This window comes from Aotus nancymaae, unplaced genomic scaffold (assembly GCF_030222135.1).
Source record: "Aotus nancymaae isolate 86718 unplaced genomic scaffold, 86718_ANA_hifiasm-v0.15.2.pri h1tg000039l, whole genome shotgun sequence".
Classification (NCBI taxonomy): Eukaryota; Metazoa; Chordata; class Mammalia; order Primates; family Aotidae; genus Aotus; species Aotus nancymaae.
The window spans coordinates 4543077-4561644 of record NW_026988453.1 but is presented as its reverse complement, the minus strand read 5'-3'; the positions used below and the strand labels follow the sequence as shown (position 1 = coordinate 4561644).

At 55.8% G+C, this 18568-nt stretch overlaps 1 protein-coding gene across 4 annotated transcripts; it reads left to right on the top strand.

The window, feature by feature from the left end:
- Positions 1 to 3192: 3192 nt before the first annotated feature.
- TNNT2 (troponin T2, cardiac type) lies at positions 3193 to 17610 on the top strand. Of its 4 annotated transcripts, XM_021677251.2 has the most exons (15): positions 3193 to 3248; positions 4525 to 4535; positions 4639 to 4653; positions 6822 to 6851; positions 8561 to 8626; positions 8976 to 9011; positions 9910 to 9943; positions 11103 to 11163; positions 11456 to 11572; positions 12361 to 12438; positions 13006 to 13116; positions 14376 to 14485; positions 15039 to 15129; positions 16967 to 17007; positions 17374 to 17610. In XM_021677251.2, the coding sequence occupies exons 1-15, from the start codon at positions 3208 to 3210 to the stop codon at positions 17417 to 17419; spliced, it is 888 nt and encodes a 295-aa protein (XP_021532926.1). In that variant the 5' UTR covers positions 3193 to 3207; the 3' UTR covers positions 17420 to 17610. The 4 variants fall into 4 exon arrangements, with proteins under 4 accessions (XP_021532926.1, XP_064216294.1, XP_064216295.1 ...); XM_064360224.1 differs by lacking the exon at positions 3193 to 3248 and having other exon boundaries at positions 4533 to 4653; XM_064360225.1 differs by lacking the exons at positions 3193 to 3248; positions 6822 to 6851 and having other exon boundaries at positions 4533 to 4653.
- The last annotated feature ends 958 nt before the right edge of the window (positions 17611 to 18568 follow it).

Genomic DNA, 18568 nt, shown 5'->3' with positions numbered 1-18568 from the left:
TGACCCGAAGGTCAGTATGCCGTATGCCTTCTATTTTCTTTGCTTTACTCCCCAAGAAAGGTGACTCTGATCTCTTGGCTGTGAACGTGTTAGGCTGGAAAGCTGCCTGTGGAAGTGGGTGGGGCTTGGGTGAGAGGACACAGGTGTTTCAGGACATTCTGTTCCCTTGCCGTGCCAGGTTCTTGACCCTCTCCCATTCTGCAGCCCCCAGTCTCAGCCACCTCTTTCCCCTGCAACAGGTCCTGCCTTTGAGCCACTGGCTTGGTGGTGTCCTCTGGGCTGGCTGCAAGCCCTCCTCCATCCTCCATGTCTGCGTGCTATTTTTGGGAGCTGAATGGCGCTCCCAGGAACAGGGAGAGGAGTCAAGCTGCTCTGTCCTCCTCTGAGCCCCAGCACCATGCCCAGTGGCTCTGAACTGGTGGAAGGGCAGGGGAGGAGAGGAGAGAAAGCTAGAAGCTATGCGGCTCCTCTGAGAATTTTCTCCCTCCCACTGAGTGACAGGCTCAGGTAGCAGCACCTCAAGTTCTCAAGTCACTAGTTCTGGCCGCTCCCCTGGGACTTTGGGCAACACTTGTCACCCACACCCATCCTGGGGTTAGGAAGGCTATTCTTTGGCCACGCTCATCCTAAGACTCATTTCGACACTCTCTGGGGTTTGAGTCTTTTTTTTAGCAGAATGAGGCTTGATTCCCCATTATAACACCTCACACATTTGATTTCTCTTCTTTTTCCCCACCCACCCCACCCTGGACATTGGGGCAAAACAGTGGCTCGGAGCTGCTGTCCAGAGCTCCTTGTAAACAGGGCTTCTCCCTCACTGTCCTCATCCTGCTCCAGCAGAGGGAGCAGGGGAGGGACCACTCCGGTGCTGCCCTGCTTGTCCCTAACCCAGCAGGACTGGACATAATGGGAGCAGGGTCTGAAGACAGTCAGTCCAGGGCTGCAGTGGGTGCTGAGTCTGGAGAAGTCTCCACCCAGAGGGGCAGCTGGGGAGTGGCAGCTCCCTTGGAACCACTCAGCCTCAAAGGGGCTGCCTTACGGCGGACATCACCCCACCTAACCAGAGCCCTGGCTCTTGCTGGATGTCCACAGAGGAGTGCCTGGGGTTGTTCTCAGCCACTATGGGGAGATGTGCAGGGAGAGATGGTGAGGGAGTGAGCAGGACTCTCTGTGTGCCTCTGTCCCCATCCTGCAGCTTGGGTCTGAAATTGGCGCTGCGGCATTGGCAGATGTGAGTGGGGCAGGGGGCGGGCAGCAGAGGAGGAGCGTCGGAGGATGGTCCTGAGCATCACCGTGATTCTTCTGCCACCTCACTTTCGCCTCACTCTCACATCGCCCTGTCCATTCTCTCCCTTGAAAGCCGACATCAGGGAGGTTGTGGGGCTGGCTTATTGCACTACAACAGGGTTGCTGTTCACGTTTCAAACAATGTGACTGTGTCCCTGGAGCAGTGCACTGTCATGGCCCAGGAGGGCTGGGTCACAGTACGTATTAGCTGAATGCCTACACTGCACACAGCTCTGTTCCTCACACCTGCCCGAGAAGAACAGCAACTTCACAGCAAAGGGAGCTGAGATGTAGGGAGGTTAAGCGACCTTGCCAAGGTCGCAGGCAAACGCACGCTAGAGCCAGCATTCAAAGCGAGATTAGTCTCACACTCAAGTGCTTGCTCTCTGCCCCCTCCCTGTGATTACACGCGCACTGTAACACCTGACATTGCCTAATGCCGTCCCCTTTTGTTAATATCAGCTGGAGCCTCACAAAGACACTGAGTAGCCAGGATGTGGACACTTTATCTCCATGAGACAGAGAAAGAACTGAGGTCTGGAGATGTTAAAAAGACTTGCCTAAACACCCTCAGAGAGCTAATGGAAGAGGATCTGAATCCAGATTATCTGTTCCCGGTGCAGTGAGAAGATGATCTCAGGATGAGTTCCCGGGGAACATTTTTTTAATCAGAATTTTCATTGAGATAATTAAAGACTAATACGCAGTTGTCTTTAACAGCGAGCGCTTACACACTTTACTGTTTCTCTCAAGGGCAACATTTGCAAAACTAGTACAATATCAAAACCGAGATTGGACATCAATACAACCGATCTATGATCTTATTCGGATTTGCCCACAATTACACTCTGTGTGTGTGTGAAACTCTATACAACTTTAACCTGTGTGGGTTCATGTATCCATCGCCACAGTGGACATGCTGAAAAGATCCCAAACCACAAGGATCCCACCTGTGCGATTTCTTTCTTTTTTTATTATTTTTTTTGAGACAGGGTCTCACTCTTTTGACCAGGCTGGAGTGCAGTGGACCATGGCTCACTGCAGCCTCAACCTTCTGGGCTCAAGCGATTCTCCCACCTCCATCTCCTGAGTTGCCGGGACTATACTCATGCACCACCACGTCCAGCTAATTTTTGTTTTTGTGGTAGAGCCGGGTTTTCACCACGTTGCCCAGGCTGTTTCAAACTCCTGGGCTCAAGGGATCCTCTTGCCTCAGTCTCTCCAAGTGCTGAGATGACAGGCTTGAGCCACCGTACCCGGTCCACGTGTGTTTTCACGGCCACATTCGCGCCCCTCCCAGCTGCCTCAGAGCCCTCGGCAACCACGCATCTGTTCTCCATGTTGCCATTCCAAGAATGTTATACTAATGGAATTCTACAGTATGTGACTCTCTGAGTTGGCTTTTTCTCCTCAATCAGTGGAATTCCCTGGAGGTGAATTCCCTGGAGATGCAGTGGTTGTATATATACACAGTTTATTCCTTGTTATCACTGAGTAGTATTCCACGGTACAGATGCTACAGCTGGTTTGACCACTCTCCCAGGGAAGCTTTGTGCAGTGCTAAACAGATCCTGTGGAGTGGGGGTGAGCAGAGTGGACGGAAAGGTTGAGAAACTGCAGACATCGTCTTGAGTGTCACAAACGCGAAACAGCATCCCAGGAGGTATTGCCTGTTCAGGGGCAAGGAATGAAGTGGACATCAGCAGGTGGCCTTGCTGCCATGTGGGTGTCACTGTCTCCCCTTGGCAGGGAGGAAACAGGCTTTTTGCTGCAGGTCACACAGCTAATAAGGGGTGGAAACAGATTCACCCTGGCCTCTCTGATCTCTGTACAACGGGGGACAGAGGTCTTCTGAGGAAGGCAGGCTTCCCTTTGCACCCACACTGACTGTGTTCTCTTTCTGGAGGGAGAGCAGAGACCATGTCCGACACGGAAGAGGTGGTGGAAGAGTACGAGGAGGAGTGAGTATCTGGAGCATCCTGGCTGAGTGGGGTCTCCCTCCCACCGCCCTCACACCTGGTCCGGGAGCCGCCAGCTGCCCTGGGATTCTGGGTGGAAGTAGCTGTGTGTGTTCTGGGCACCCGGGGGAGAGATATAGCCATTTCCTTTCCACCTGAGTAGCCAGGATATGGAAACTTTATCTCCATGATAAAGGTTGTAGATCCCAGGCAGAGCACAGGCTGGGGGACTTTGGGAAGCACAGAGGTTCAACTCCGGGGTCATCGGGGTCCTTGGCCCGTCCTGACTAGGGGACAGGCCATGAACAGAGAAGCTGACACGTTGGGTCTCCTGAAACTGACTGAGAAAGGTTCAGTGACTCTCCGGAGGTTACAGAGCTGACTGTGCCCCCAAAACCCAGCTCAGAACCTACTGTTATCACTTTGTCTTGGATCCCTGCTCTCCCCTGACGGTGACCTGCCCACAGTCCTGACCCAGAGGGAAACCAGGGTGTGGAACACAGCCGGTCCAATAACTACGGAGCATGGTGGTCACCAGGGAGGAGTCAGAGGTCTAGGCACGGCTCCCGACCTCACAGAACTTACTCTGCCACTGAGATGTTAAGACATAAACTGGGGAAGAAATTAGCCAGTGGGGCCCGGTGTGGAGGGCGGGCTGTTGGTAGTGCGGGGGTTCTAGGAGAGGGAGATCAGGGGCTGAATAGTCAGGGGGCTGTGGAGAAGGCAGGTCCTACCTGTGTAGAATTTGGAGAGAGGAGAGATTTGGGAGAGGGCAGGACTTTCTAGAAAGGGGTACAGCCTGGGCAAGGATGGAAAGAGTAAGTGAGCAGAATGCTGGTGAGACCAAGCCGGCTGGGGTGGAGACTTGCCGAGGATGGTAGGAGGCAGCCCTGCATGGGAAGGGCAGGCTGGGCTAGTGGGTGTCATTGCAGGGTGGGCAAGACAGCATGGACCCCACTAGACAACAAGGGAAAAAAAGTGGGGATTGTCTTTGGGGAAAGGCCAGTGTGTGCAAGCCTGTGTGTTCATGTGTGTGTATGCATGCATGTGTGCATATGTGTGCAGGCCCGTGTGTTTGCATGTGTGTGCATGTGTGTATGCATGCGTGTATGCATGTGTGTGCAGGCCTGTGTGTGTATGCATCCGTGTGTGCATGTGTGTGCATATGTGTGCAGGCCTGTGTGTGTATGCAGGCATTTGTGCATATGTGTGCAGGCCTGTGTGTGTGTGTGTGTGTGCGCGCGCGCGAGCTACTGACAGTGTCTCCTGTTGCTCTCAGGGAGCAGGAAGGTAGGCGTAAACATGTGTACTCATTTGGATCGCAGACAGCCTGGTTCGAAACTGATCCACCTCTTCTCTCTTCTCTTGCTGCCTGGACTTCTCTTCCAAGCAGAAGCAGCTGTTGAAGGTACGTACCTTAGGCAGGTGGAGAGCCAGAAAGCGGCAGGCTCAGGAATGTGGAAATCCTGGGAGCCCTAGGAAAGCAGCTCGTCCGTCCCTGCTCCTCACTCTCAGCTGAGCAACATCCTCCAACAGGGCCCCCTGAGATGGGAATCAGTCCTACCTGCGTTGCTCAGGTCTTGAGGCAAACGATTGAAACCTGGCTCTTCTTTTGCCGTTTGCTTCAAACACAATGACCGCTTTTCCTAATCAGTTTTGCTTCTTTTCCCTTTTATCATGGGAAAATTTTAAATACATATAAAGGTAGCAATAATAATAATAATAATGCCCGCCTACCCAGTGTACCCATTACCAGCTTCAACGATCGTCAACCGAGGGTCAATCTTCTTTCCTCTATACTCCGTTTTCGCCCAGTTACTTTGGAGCGACATCCAAAATCGTTCCCAGGCACCACGTCATTTCCTGCTTCAAGGTTTCGCTTCAGTGTATCTCTAGGAGATACGCACTACTTAAAAGCATAACCACAATGCCATGATCACGCCCACAAACGTTCCATTTATAATTTATCAAATGCGATTGCGAGTATGAAATTGCTCAGTGATCTGAGGCGCCGTATCTCGCGTGAAGCTTTGTCATTATTCTGACCTTGCAGAGGCCCCTCTCGCTGCTCCTATTCTGATCAGTTAACCCATTGCTTTCCTCAGCCCTAGGTCCCACACCTCCCTGAAAGAACGCCCTCACCTTCCCTTCTTCCTGAGAGCTTGGCACATGGAAATGATCCAGAGGCTTCGCTCCAGTCCTCCCCCTACCCCCCCAGGCAGGTGGACCCTGCCTTTTAGTGGCTCAGGTATCACTTCAGCATGTGGCGTGTAGACATTAGGAGAAGGATCTCTACCGAAGGTCTAGGGAGGGTGCCCAGTGGCCCCTCCCTTGCTCCCCATGGTTCAGAGGGAAAACAGGGACCCGCCTGCACATTTAGGGCTGTTCCAGGGGTGTCTGGTCAAAGAGGACACAGAAGAGAAATTCATGGGAGAAACTGAAAAAGACCACAGTCTTTTTCGGTTTTCAAGGAATACCAGCTACTTCAGAAGCTGTCGGAAATATTTTTTTGAATCAAAAATCTAGCTGGCTCCAAATTCCGCCGCGTTCCCTGAACAGACTCTTCGTATGACAGCCTCCCTTTGTTTCGGAGGATTTTCCACTTCCTTATAACAGGTTTGGGGTGGTGGAGTTTGAGACGTAGGTCTCTGGACTTGGGACCCATCTGCCTGCCACGCGCAGTAGAATCTGGCCTTGAGCTTACAGTCATTCTCCACTGCGCTGGGGTCTGAGCCATGTAGCCCCTGCCTTGCTTGCCTTTAATAGACGAGACCCGCCTCCCACACAGCGGAGGAGCTGGCTGCAAATGATCAGGAGAGAGCAACGTCCAGATGGGTGTCCACTAAACCTGCAGGATAGACAGTGCCACGTGTCTTCCTTCCAGAAGAGGAATTGTTCCACTTGCTGGCACTGTTTTTTGGGCAGATATTTGTGCACAGAACAACTATTGTAGATACAGTCTCTTCCCTTAGGGTTATAATGCTGGGCCCTTCTTAGATGGGGCAGCCTCTTCCCAACAGGCCGGGCAAATCTCTCCTGGGGCCAGGCTCTCCAGTGAGGCTTTCTAAAGCGTGGAAACTGGATATGGTTTGCAGAATATCCAAGAGCTTCATTCAGAGCAGGAACATGGGCAGGTTCATTGAAGCCAGGACATTCGATGGGAGCGAATTGCGCCCCACTCTCTGCTCTTTGGGGGCCTCTGTCTTAGTAAGAGGGAAGCCGAGGCTCTGTCGTGTAGACGCAGTGCAGTTACCACAGAGTGTGTGCTCCTCTTGTGCTGGGCACCTGCTGGGCGCTCTATGCACGCTAGGTCATTCAGTCCTCACAACGGCTGAGAAGTGAGTAGAATGATTCCCATTTTACTGATGAGGCGCCTGAGGCACAAGGAAGTAACTGAGAAGAGAGTGGTCCCTGTTGCTGGAAAGCGGTGGCTTGGGAATTGGAACGCTGGCCTAACTCCAAAGCCCACACTTGTAAAACCACTGCGCTTGGGGGCTGCTCCTGCCCTGGGCTGTCTGCTCCCACGCTAACCTGTCTCGCTTTTTCCCTCTGCTGCGGCCACTCCCTGAACCTCAGAAGAGGAGGACTGGAGAGAGGACGAAGACGGTAGTACAGCCTTTCCTTCTGTGGTGCTTTCTGTTGGCTGCTGTCCCGAGCGCAGCCTGCTTGTCCCGAGTGCAGCCTGCTGTCCTGAGTGCAGTCTGCTGTCCCGAGTGCAGCCTGCTTGTCCCGAGTGCAGCCTGCTTGTCCAGGGACCCTGCTCTGGGGGTGGGGGGTGTGTGTGAGTGAGGGGCAGGGATGGAGTGGGTCAGTCATTTCCTCCCCAGCCTCCGACGGAGCAGGGTCACAGTTCTGAGCTGCTCATCATGTCTGACCTTCAGGGCCACTGGCTTCTTTCCCTGGCTTCTGATCCTTTCCCTGGGCTGGGCAGTGGGAGGGACCCAGGCTGGCTGGTTTCCCAAGCTGCCCCAAATGTGGCCATAGAGAGGGCCCAGCATCTGGAAGCCAGCAGCACCCCCCTGCCCCCACACACGTCCCAGTGTTCTGTGCTGGGCCCTCCCTAGGAGCTGGACAGCTCCCAGACAGGGTGGCCAGGGTGTTGGTTGGGGTGTCTGGGGACAGAGTCCTCTGGAGAGCAGCCAAGGGGACTGGAAATAGCCAGATCAGGAAGGACATGATGTCAGCCTTCAGATGTGCCCTGCTGATGGGGGGCACAGGACCAGGGCAAGGGATTGAGACTAGGGCTTAATTTTAGAAAGTACGTTCTGACAGCGATATCTCAAGATGCAGTAGGTGGGCCGGGAGGCGGTGGGCTCCTCATCCTGCAATGTGGCATGGCCACTGGGTGAGGTGGGGTGTATTGTACACCTAATGACACGTCAGATGAGGTGGCAGAGGTGTGAGCAAGATGGCCTAAAGGTGGACCCCACAATGGCCCTGTTCTTCCTCGCTAGCCCTCGGCTCTCACACCTTCTAGAAGGATCATTTTGGGGCAAGCCTCCTGCAGAGATAAAAGAAAAGGCATCTCCAGACTTCAGAGAGGACTCAGACATGGGAAGGGAGGACAGAGAGCACGAAGGCCGATCCTTCTCCCACAACGGTGTCTTCCTCCTGCCTGAGCCTTTTTCTTTTCCCTCTGCCAAGAGGCCCCCACTTCCCAGTGCATCAACCATTCAACCATTGATCGCCCAATCAACAAACGTTGATCGGGCATCACAGATCACTTCCTGCAGGCAGAGCCCAGGCCAGAGCCCAGGCCAGGTGACATCCTGTCTGCCTTATCTGTCTGTCTAGTCCGGGTGCCTGATTGGGATGGGGGCCACATCCTGCCAATCAAATGGGTGAAAATAGAAAACTCCTGCCCGCTTTTTGGATAGTATGAAGATCCAGATATTGGGCGTGCCATCCAGCCACATGGTCATACGCTTTTGTTTTCTTTGAGATGTGGATGGAGGGTGTCCAGAGTCACTAGGTTCAGGAGAGGAGCTTCCGGAGAACTTAGCTTAAGCAGGGCGTGTCCTGTGGTGCCAGACACAGGGTGGAACCTCTGGGCTGGAGAGTTGGGGAATGGGGTGGAGTCCCATCATCAGGGAGGTCACTGGGACAAGCGGGCTAAGTTGGGTCGGAGGAGGCAGCCGACAGTCAAAACCAAGAATGGCAACCTCTCTGGCATTCATGTTAGTTGCCCCCCAGTTCATCCGGACCTAGACGTCTTAACCCCATCCCCACTCCTCACTGCCCGTTCTCTGCTCCGGGTTCTGCCTGATGGCAGGAGTGGGGCCTGCTTGTTCACTGTCTCTGCTTCACTTCTCCAGAGCAGGAGGAGGGTGCTGAGGGTGGGGCTGAAGCAGACGCTGAGACTGAGGAGACCAAGGCAGAGGGTAAGTCTCTGGATGAGGGTGCAGGAGCCTCAGGGGTAGTGAGAGCCCCCGGAGCCATTCCTGAGGCAGTAAGAAACCCCCCCAGAAGAGGCTCTCCCACGTGCACCTGCTCCTCCTATTGGCAGAGATTCAACGGTTGATTGCCCAATCAACAAACGGTGATCCAGGGCTTCTCTTGAGTCAGGCAGAGTCTTGGGTCCAGGGGAACATGCGTGTGAGAGACAGCTCTGTGACCCCCAAAACCAACAGGGTGCAGCTTGGCTAGGACTTATTTGTGGGGGAGGCGCTTGGTCGGGGGGGACTTGAGCTCAGAACAAGGACCTTGACTGATTTCTCATGTTTCATTTAGAAGCTGGAGAAGAAGAGGAAGCGAAGGAGGCTGAAGGTAAGGATAACAGGAGAGAGGCGGAGGGTGGGAAAGGAACCCCTCACAGCAGCTTTGGAGGAGACTGCCCACAGCGCTCCTTTCAGGGAAGTGGGTGGGCACTGAGAGGGTTTGGGAGAGGAGAGGACAGAACTTGGTGGCACCTGCAAAGTTTTCGATGTTGAGCTTTAAACTTTGCCCCTTCTCATCCCAGAGAAGCTGCAGTGGTGGGACCTAGTGGGAAAGGGGGCCACTGTCCAGCCCCCTGGTCTGGATAGAGCAAGGGGACCAGAAGTCATATCCACACATGAAGCTCCCAGAGCTTATGTGAAATCACTGTAGGAGGCGGTATCTGTAGAATGAAATCCCAATCCATAGATGGTCATGGTGGCTCATTGCTGCGGTCATCATCATGCTGCAGCCTTCACCAGGATTCCAGGTGGTCCCAGAGCCTTCTCCAGAGGGGAGGGGACAACCAGCTGGGGCTTGAAATCATGTCAGCTTCTGCCCTATGGCCACCAGGAAGTCCAGGGGGTAACAAAGGAGGCAAAGACCTGGGAGGGGACTCTAGGGCCACGACCCCTGGGGACCTTTCCAAAGGACTCCTCCTCACCGTGAAACCCAAAAGTAGCAAAATTGCTTTGCCCTGAACTGGTGAGTGAGAGAAGGCTTTATGTGAAGTTCCGTGCTGCATGAGTGTGTGCCCTGCAGAACTCCATGGAGAGGGAGGGTGGCATTTGCAACCCCTGCTGGTTTCATTCTCCTGGACGCCCCTGGGATCAGGGCTCCCCAGTGCTGGAGGGGACTCACTGTGCAGATGGAGACATGGAAACCAACAGGGGTGTAGCTCATCGAGGGTAGAGTTGGGACCACATCTAGGGCCACCTGACCCATGGCTGTGTGCTTCTGTCTCCTCCAGATGGCCCGACAGAGGAGTCCAAACCCAAGCCCAGGTGAGTGGGATGCACCTGGGTAGAACTGGGAACAGAGGCTCAGGGAGAGAGGATGATGATGGAACAGGGGTGCAGTGTGGTGCAGTGGACACAGCAGGGGGGTTGGTGGGTACAGACCACCACATACGGTTGTACAAGTTGTGTACTGCACAAGGGTCTCTTCTTAAGGGAATGAATGAGGGCTGAATTCCACCCAACACTCACCACCAGTCATCCACCCTGGCAGGGCAGGGCTATGTTCTTCTAGAGGAAGGGCTCTGAACATTCTCCTCTCACAGCATGGCCGGAACACCCTCCTCCATGGCTGAGGTGGGACTTGGGGATAAAAGGGAGCAAATTGTGGGGATCCAAACAGTGGAACTGTGCCAGCGTAGGCATGGCGGCTTCAGAGAGCTGAGAGAGGGCAGGGCAGGGTGGCTTGGTGCCACACACATGAAGCCCATCTGGAGGTGGTGTGTGCTGGGGGGCTGGGGAATAGGGAGTATTTCCCTTTTGATGATGCCAACCCTGCCAGCAGGTGGCACCTCTGCCCACTCACAGGCCTTTCCCATTTCAGTAGGGGCTTCTGAAACCAGCCTAAGACATTCCAGATCCATTCATTTGCCCAGTGCCTTTCCCTTTCCTGCCCTGTTGTGCACTGCAGTATCTCATTTCAGCTCCACACACCTGAGGGCGGGGAGCGGGGGTACACCAAGAATCAGAGAGCCCCCTGGGTCTCGGCATGTGCTGGCACCGGGACCAAACTGCAAGCGTCCCGGCTTCACGGCGAGTTTCTGCGGGGTCCACCACGGGGACGTGGAGTCTGATAAGCATGCCATCTTGTCACAGCTTCTTTGATTCCAAGTTGCGTGGCTTTGAGAAAGTCACTCTGCCTCCCCAAGCCCCAGTTCTCCTAAACGAGGTTAATGGTACCTGCTTCATGGGCACATCGTGAGCATGAAATGAAATTGCACATGTGAAAGAGCTTTGTGCATTCCTGGGTGCTGAGCAAGGCTGAGGACGCCATTGTTGACGTCAGTGTTAATATCGCTGCTGCGGCTGGTCGGGGCAGTGCTGGAAGATTTTCTAGGAAGGAGCAGGGCCCTGCCTGTCCTGGACATCTTCAGTCCCTAGGTCCAGAATGGGGCTGATGCTCACTGACGATTCCTCTCTCCAACAGGTCATTCATGCCCAATTTGGTGCCTCCCAAGATTCCCGATGGAGAGAGAGTGGACTTTGATGTGAGCGGTGGCTGTGGGTTGAGCAGGCCTGGGCCCCCGATGACAGGGATTTCGTGGCCTTGGGCTGGGGTAGCGCATAGGTGGGACGGGGTGCAGCACTAGCCAGGCTGAGTGAGGCTGAGTGCCCGTCCACGAGCATGGTCCTGGGTTCAGGCCACAGTTGCCCCTTCCCTGGCCAGGTGCCAGGCCCTGCCTGAGGTCTTTTGCATTGTGTTGGGGGGTGTCTAGCCCGCCCGCTCTCCCCTGGACTCTTTGGAGCGGCAGCCTCTGAGCCGCAGCGGTCCACCCACAGGACATCCACCGGAAGCGCATGGAGAAGGACCTGAACGAGCTGCAGGCGCTGATCGAGGCTCACTTTGAGAACAGGAAGAAGGAGGAGGAGGAGCTCGTTTCTCTCAAAGACAGGATTGTAGGTGTCCAGTCTGTCCACCTATCGTTCCCTGATGGCCCAATCTGTCCTCCATCCCTTTTGTGAGGCCCCCCTCCTCCAGACAGGCTTCCCTGGTGCCTCAAACCTGGCTGGGTGTGAGATCTCCTTCAGGGGCCCTCCAGCGCTCTGAACTGCTCCTGCAGCCCTGACTGGTTTCTTGGGTCCCTGCCTTTTTTCCCCACCAGACTGGATGCTTCGTGACCACAAGAGCTGAGTCTGATCTATTTCAGGCCTCCCTCAGGCCTAACTCAGGCCCTGGCTGTGGACTGACTAATCACGTCTGCTGCCCCAGCCCTGCCCTTGCCTCCTCTTCCCCGACCGATGAAGGGAACTTAGTGTGACCTGCAGAATCCCACATCCTTCTCCTGCAGAGTGTGGAGGCTGCTTTGATTGCTAACTTGCCTTCCCACAGATGTGCTGCTCTGGCTGGAGCAATGAGTGGCCATCTATCCAAGCATAAAGCACAGAGCAGCTGCCAGGGCAGGGTGGGATGGAGGCGGGGGCAGAGCTCAGGAGGAACCCACCGGATGTTTCCCAATTGTGGAGGGTGGTCTTGCCATGAGGAATGTTGGAGGTGGGTCACTGCCTGGTGTGCACGTCCGCGGAGCTGGTTGGAAGTAGAAGCCCTTGGAGGCCGGGCACCACTGCTTCAAAACTCTGGGAGGAACCCCCCCAGGAATTCCCTTGCCACCCCATGAAGTTTCCTGTACCTGCCACGTCACCTTCTCCCCATGTACACCTGGGCGGGCTTTGCCTCTTCTCCTTAGGAGAGACGTCGGGCCGAGCGGGCCGAGCAGCAGCGCATCCGGAATGAGCGGGAGAAGGAGCGCCAGAACCGCCTGGCTGTGAGTGACCCCCAGCCCAGGCCCACAGAGCCCCCCAGGCTCCCAGCTCCTGCTGGGCTCCCAGGCCCCTCTCTATTTATTCATCAACATGAATTCAGTCAAGAGACAGTATCAACCTAGGAAGTGCTGGGCAGTGTCTTGGCTCTGATAATACATCAGCAAACAAGAGAGGAATGTCTGGGTCCTTATGAATGTGTTATTTTATAAGACTCTCCAGTCCTCATCCCTTCCCCAGTGCAGACTTCATGGGAACTGAAGGCCCTGTAGCTCTTTTCCTGTGTGGCTGCTGAAGGCATTTCCAGAGCAACAGGTCTTCCTGGGGCACTCCCAGCTTGAGGGGATGACGAGACCTCATATTAGGGCATCAGGACCTAACCATTCATGCCGTCATTTCTCACTCAGTGGACTCCTGTGGACCAGTCCTGTGCTGGGAGCTACCCCCTCAGAAAGCTCCTTACCCAGCAGGGAGAAGGCTGAACTCACCCATAAACACCACAAGCTTCAGCCCAGAATTGGGGTTTTCCATCCTTTCCCTAATTTGTTTTCTTCCTCCTCCCTGTAAATCAGGAAGAGAGGGCTCGACGAGAGGAGGAGGAGAACAGGAGGAAGGCTGAGGACGAGGCCCGGAAGAAGAAGGCTTTGTCCAACATGATGCATTTCGGAGGTTACATCCAGAAGGTAGGTGGGGAGCAGCAGGGGTCGCCAGGAGGACCTGGTATAGCCCTGAAGAATGAGCTGTCCACTGCAGCAGGTAGACTTTAGATCAGATCCCAGGAAGAGATTCCCAGCTGCTGCAGGCGGGAGACTGATGTCTCCTCGTGCCTAGGCCCTGAGCTGGTTCTCGGCCTGACCGTGGCTTATACTAGGAGGGGCCTGCTGGGGTAGGGGCTACAGGCAGAGCCTGGGGCACCAATGGTGCACCCCATGTCTGGCCCCAGCAGTGCTCAGGAGCCCCCAGGGAGGATGGGTGCAGCTGGAAAAGCCTTGTGCTAAGAGTCAGAGCTCTGGCTGGAGACCCAACTCTGCCACATACGGTTGCGTGACCTTTTGCAACCTCTGAGCCTCGGTTTCCTCATCCGGCACTCATATTGCCTTGATGGTTCGAGAAGCTCAAATGAGCTACTGTGGAAAGTATCGATGTGCCACACAGATGTGAGGTTGTTTGTTCCTGGAAACTCACTCTCAGTCCCTAATTTTGTGCGCCATTCCTCCTACATCCTCCATTCCTAAGGGAGCAGGGCTATGTGAAATTGATTTCTCTAGGTAGTGAAGGAATCAAAACATTTCCTTAGATTTCCAGCTCAGTCCCCAGCTCAGAACTAGGCCATCCCTGCCTCTGCCCTCATGGTGACCACACCAGCCAAGACTTTGGCATCATCACCCTGCTATCAAAACAGTCCCTGCTGTAACCCCCAGACCCACGTCCTAGTAAGCCCGGCTGTCTACAGCGAGTGTCTGAATCTTCTCTTCCGTGTCTCTCCTCCCCTTTGTCTTCTGCCTTCTCTCTGTGTCTCTGTTGCGGTCTTGGTCTTTTTCTCTGGGCCTCTCTCTCATGGTTTCCCGGTTTAGCAGGCCCAGGTGGGTACCAAAACCTCAAACCTTCTTCCTCCCCGTGGTTTTGGGGAACTCCCTGGGAGGGGAAGGCACCTTGCTGGAGGGGAGGAGTGTAGAGATTGGGCCGGCTGGGGAGCGGGGAGGCTGGTGAGAGGTGGAGGAGGTTAGTTAAGTAAAGGAGGAAGAGGCTGACGTGATCCTCCTTGCCCCTGCCTCAGTTTCCCCAGGGAATGCATGTAGTTGGTAGTGTGGGATATGGCAGGAAAAGAGCGTAAGAACCTGGCCCTCCTGCAGGCTTGTTCCATCCCCAGAGGGTTCGGGGAGGGTTAGGGGACAGGGAGGGGGCAGTCTAGCCAGTTTTCTCTGCTTCCCACCCCCTTCAGACAGAGCGGAAAAGTGGGAAGAGGCAGACGGAGCGGGAAAAGAAGAAGAAGATTCTGGCTGAGAGGAGGAAGGTGCTGGCCATCGACCACCTGAATGAAGATCAGCTGAGGTGGGGGCTGGGAGGAGGGGTCCTGGGGCACAGCCCGCATCTGGTGGCTGTGTTGGGGGGGAGGGGGAATTCGGCTGAGGGCACTTCTTGCTGTGAGCCACCAGAGGGCGCGACTGCCCCACATATTTTCCCATGGCAAGTTTGGAGGGACCAGGGCTGGGCACCAGCAGGTCGGGCCAGCTCCTTTCTGGGCTTTGCTGATGGGCAAAGAGAAGTGAGCAGGTGTCCCACCTCTCTGAGCTTCATCTTCCCCACCTGCACACGGGTGTCAGGACGGGCGTTGAACTAGATGCTGTCCTGTGCCAGAAGGGCTTCTCCCGCTGCCCGCGTGTTCTCAGAGCTTTGCCCTGGCAGCCCCTGGTGTCCGTTCCTGAGCACTGGCGGCTGCTGTCTGGTCCCCAGGCTGGGCCAGGCCCAGGGGGTGGGCTGGGGTACCCTTGCAGGCCTGGAGGTGGGAAGGAGGGCTGGGACCCTGGGGGCTGGGCCGGGACCAGGACAGAGGCCCATGAGGGCTTTACTGGCCCTCACCGCATTCCCACCCTTGCCCCTGCAGGGAGAAGGCCAAGGAGCTGTGGCAGAGCATCTATAACTTGGAGGCAGAGAAGTTCGACCTGCAGGAGAAGTTCAAGCAGCAGAAATACGAGGTGGGGCGCCATGCTGTCCCCCGCCCAGCCTCTCCATCACATGCTCCTCCTGGTTCACTGGGCCCTGCAATACTGCTGCAGGTCACCGGGTCCCTGTCCCTATTCCCCACTAACCCCCTTCAGCTCCTGCGTCTGCCCCTGCTGTCTGGCCGTCAGCAGGTTCTGTGTCCACCGCGTTGGCAACTGCTTGCTGGAAGTGTCTGAGAGCTCGCTGGGGCTGAGCAGAGACACTTTCCTGGGGTTCCAACCCTGGGGGTCTCCAACACGTCGAGGCAGCAGCTCAGAGCACTGAGCTGGATACAAGAACCAGGATGCACCAAGCTAGGACCCACAGTGGAGGGAGAGGGCTGCCACCAGGGAGGCGCTTCTCCCCACGTACACCCAAGGCCCTGGTGCAGGCACAGTCAGGCTGAGCCTCAAGCGCACAGCCTTTCACGGTCCTGTGTGCGCTAACGAGGGTCCTAGGTGAACAAACACCAGGCAAGGAAATGGCTTAGATGACAGTGATGCTGCACACCTGAGCTCAGAGCTGGGTGCCAGCCCTTCCCTGCCACCACCGCCTCCCAACCCCCGCCCGCCCCGGGCCTCTTTGCGAACTAAGGGAAGAATTCAGCTTCCCCTAGAGGGTCTCCTCTGCTGCTCCTGCCAAACCACTCCTCCCTGGGCAAGGAGGCCCTCCCTGGGCAGGCTCAGGCACCAGTGGCTAGAGGGTGCTCCTACCTCCCAATACGGAGAGAGGCTGTACTGCCTGGCCACAGTGGCATGGACTTCAGAGCCATACTGCCTGGGCCCTTCGCTGGCTGTGTGACCTTGGGTGAGTTAGTCCACGGTTGCTTGCCTCCGTTTCCACAGGTAACACTACAGCCTACTTCGGAGGGTGATTGTGAGGGTGACAGAGATAATACCATTATTATTATTATTATAGTGTTCTGACCACTGTTCTGAGAATTTCCCATGTATTAACTTATTATGTCCTCACAGCAGTTCTATGGGTTCATATCTGGGAAAGCGCTCAGGACAGAGCCTGGCACCCACTAAATGCTCAGCAGCTGTTCAGCCACTCTTATGGTCTTATTAGGCCTGTGCCTTCCACTCCTCCCTCCCTCCCTCCCTCCCTCCCTCCCTCCCTCCCTCCCTCCCTCCCTTCTCCCTCCCTCCCTCCCTCCCTTCTCCCTCCCTCCCTTCTCCCTCCCTTCTCCCTCCCTCCTCCCTCCCTCCCTTCCTTCCTTCCTCCCTCCTTCCCTGCTTCCTTTCTCCCTTCCCTCCTCCCCTCCGCCCTTCCCCCTTCCTCTTTCACTCTTTCTCTCTCTCTTTCTTTCTCTCTCTCTCTTTCTCTCTTTCTTTCTTTTTCCCACTTAACTCTGGACTGGCCACCAGGACACATTTGCCAAAGTTTGGGGCAGCGCCCTGCAGGGGTGGTGCACAGGGATGCTACCCCTCACAGGGCATGGCTTCCAGGATGGTGCACAGCTGGGCAAGGGTGCCCCAGACGGGTCTTGGGCTGGCTGCTAGGAGGGCTCCATGACACGGCCTCCAGCTCTGCGCCCAGCTCTCAGAGGCCTTCCTTGTGGGACCCTCATCCTGAACCTACTGTGGCCCTCGGACCCCACAGCAAAGGGCCCATGAGGCATCTGGAAGCTTCTCCTTGTTCTGCCTGTGGCTCCCGGGCCCCCCTTGACCCTTCACTACCCTAAATCCTCCTACCCTCCTACTCTTTGGTGCTCCTCCTTCTCCTCCTGCACCGCTGCACTCAGCCCCTCTCCCCATCCCCAGGCCACCTGGAACCGGAGCCCGTCAGCTCCAGTGTTGCTCCTTGTCCTTCCCACTTTTCTTGCAGATCAATGTTCTTCGAAACAGGATCAATGATAACCAGAAAGTGTAAGTGTCTGAGGTCATCCGCGCCTAGCCCACCCGCCTCTTCCTTCCCCACCTTCCAGCCGTCATCCCACTCCTCCTCGGAGGGTCCCAGGCTCCCAGGGCTTCCTCCTCTGCTTCAGCCCACAGATTTCCTTCTCAGGCTCCTCTGGGTCTTGTGCTTCCCTCCCTGTGGCCTCTGCTTGCTGATGGGGGTGGGATGTGGGGTGGTGAAGCCTCCCTCCGGCCTCAGGCTGCTACCCTACTCTGCCCCTGAAGGCAGCTCCCAGCTGCTCCTCTCACCTTCGGCACCCCCATCCTACCCCAGCCCCATGGTGACCTGCAACCCTGCCTGTGTCCCCATGTCACTCAGTCCTGCTTCTCCTGCAGCTCCAAGACCCGCGGGAAGGCCAAAGTCACCGGGCGCTGGAAGTAGAGCCCAGCCTCCTTCATCAAAGATCTCCTAGCTCGCACCTGTCCCTGGCCTGCACGCCCCAGCTCCTGGGCCCTCCGGGGACCCCAGGCAGCTCCTGTTTGGAAATGGGGAGCTGGCTCAACTGGGAGCCAGCACTCCTGCCTGCCCCCACACCCACTCCATGCCAGTAATAAAAAGCCACCACACACTGACTGGCATTTCTGTCACTTCCCCTTCAGAGCGAGAGAAACTGAGGCATGACCTTGGTCTCACAGGCCCCGGTGTCTTCCAAGCCTGGAGGAGCTTTCCCCTGTCTGGTCTCCCTGCTTGCCTCCAGCTGGAGAGAGGGCGGGGGGCCCAGGGCTGCAGCCCGGCAGGTAGGAACAGTGGAAAGGGCTTCTGATCATAGCTCCTGGGAGTGACCAAAACAGCACATGGGAAAAGTGCTGTCAAGGGGGACAGAGCGTTCCCTGCATGAGTCACTCACTGGAGTACAATGCAGGCTCTTTGGATGGTTCCTATTCTCTTCCTCCTCCTAGCCAGGGCCCTAGGAACCAGGCGTCTGAGGGTCAGGGAGCCCTTGAGGAAGGAAGGAGGGCTGTTTGTATCGAGCAGCTATTCAAGCCTGAGTTGCTGAAAGGTGTGAGTTAGTCTGGGTGCCTCGGTTTTCCCCTCCCATGATCTGCACATCCTTAAGGGCTTAAATCACAGGGTCCTGAACTGAAGACGACAGCTTGGTGGCATGGATTTCAGTTGGCAGAAAGACAAGGAAATGAGAGGGTACCATCCTCCTCTCTGGAGGAAAGCCTGGGAGGACACATTCTCTTGACCCCCATCCCTTTGTCAGGTATGGAATTTCTCCAAATTCCCGATTCCTTCTCTGGGCTCCCCACTTGCCACCATCAGCAAGTGCCTGATGAGCTGTTAGGAAAGGCTTCCTGTGGTCTCCCAGGCAGAGCGAATCCACTTGTCCTTGCTAGAGCGCGTGCGGTAACAGCTCTGCCATCCGATGCCACACTCTGTTAGACACGTCTCTTCCTGCAGGCGTGGCTCTCATGCTCCCAGGAGACAATGCGGACCTGTTATTTTGTGCTGTGTGCCAAGCACTGGGATAGTAGCGATACAGAGATGCAGAGGAAATGGTCCTTGGGCCACAGGAAGGGGCTTAGC

Excerpts from the sequence above, each read along its gene's own strand:
- TNNT2 (XM_064360224.1), top strand. The coding sequence starts at position 4,548 with ATGTGTACTCATTTGGATCGCAGACAGCCTGGTTCGAAACTGATCCAC. Across the intron at positions 11,573-12,360 it reads TTTCTCTCAAAGACAGGATT|GAGAGACGTCGGGCCGAGCG; the intron begins GTAGGTGTCCAG and ends TCTTCTCCTTAG. Across the intron at positions 17,008-17,373 it reads ATCAATGATAACCAGAAAGT|CTCCAAGACCCGCGGGAAGG; the intron begins GTAAGTGTCTGA and ends CTTCTCCTGCAG.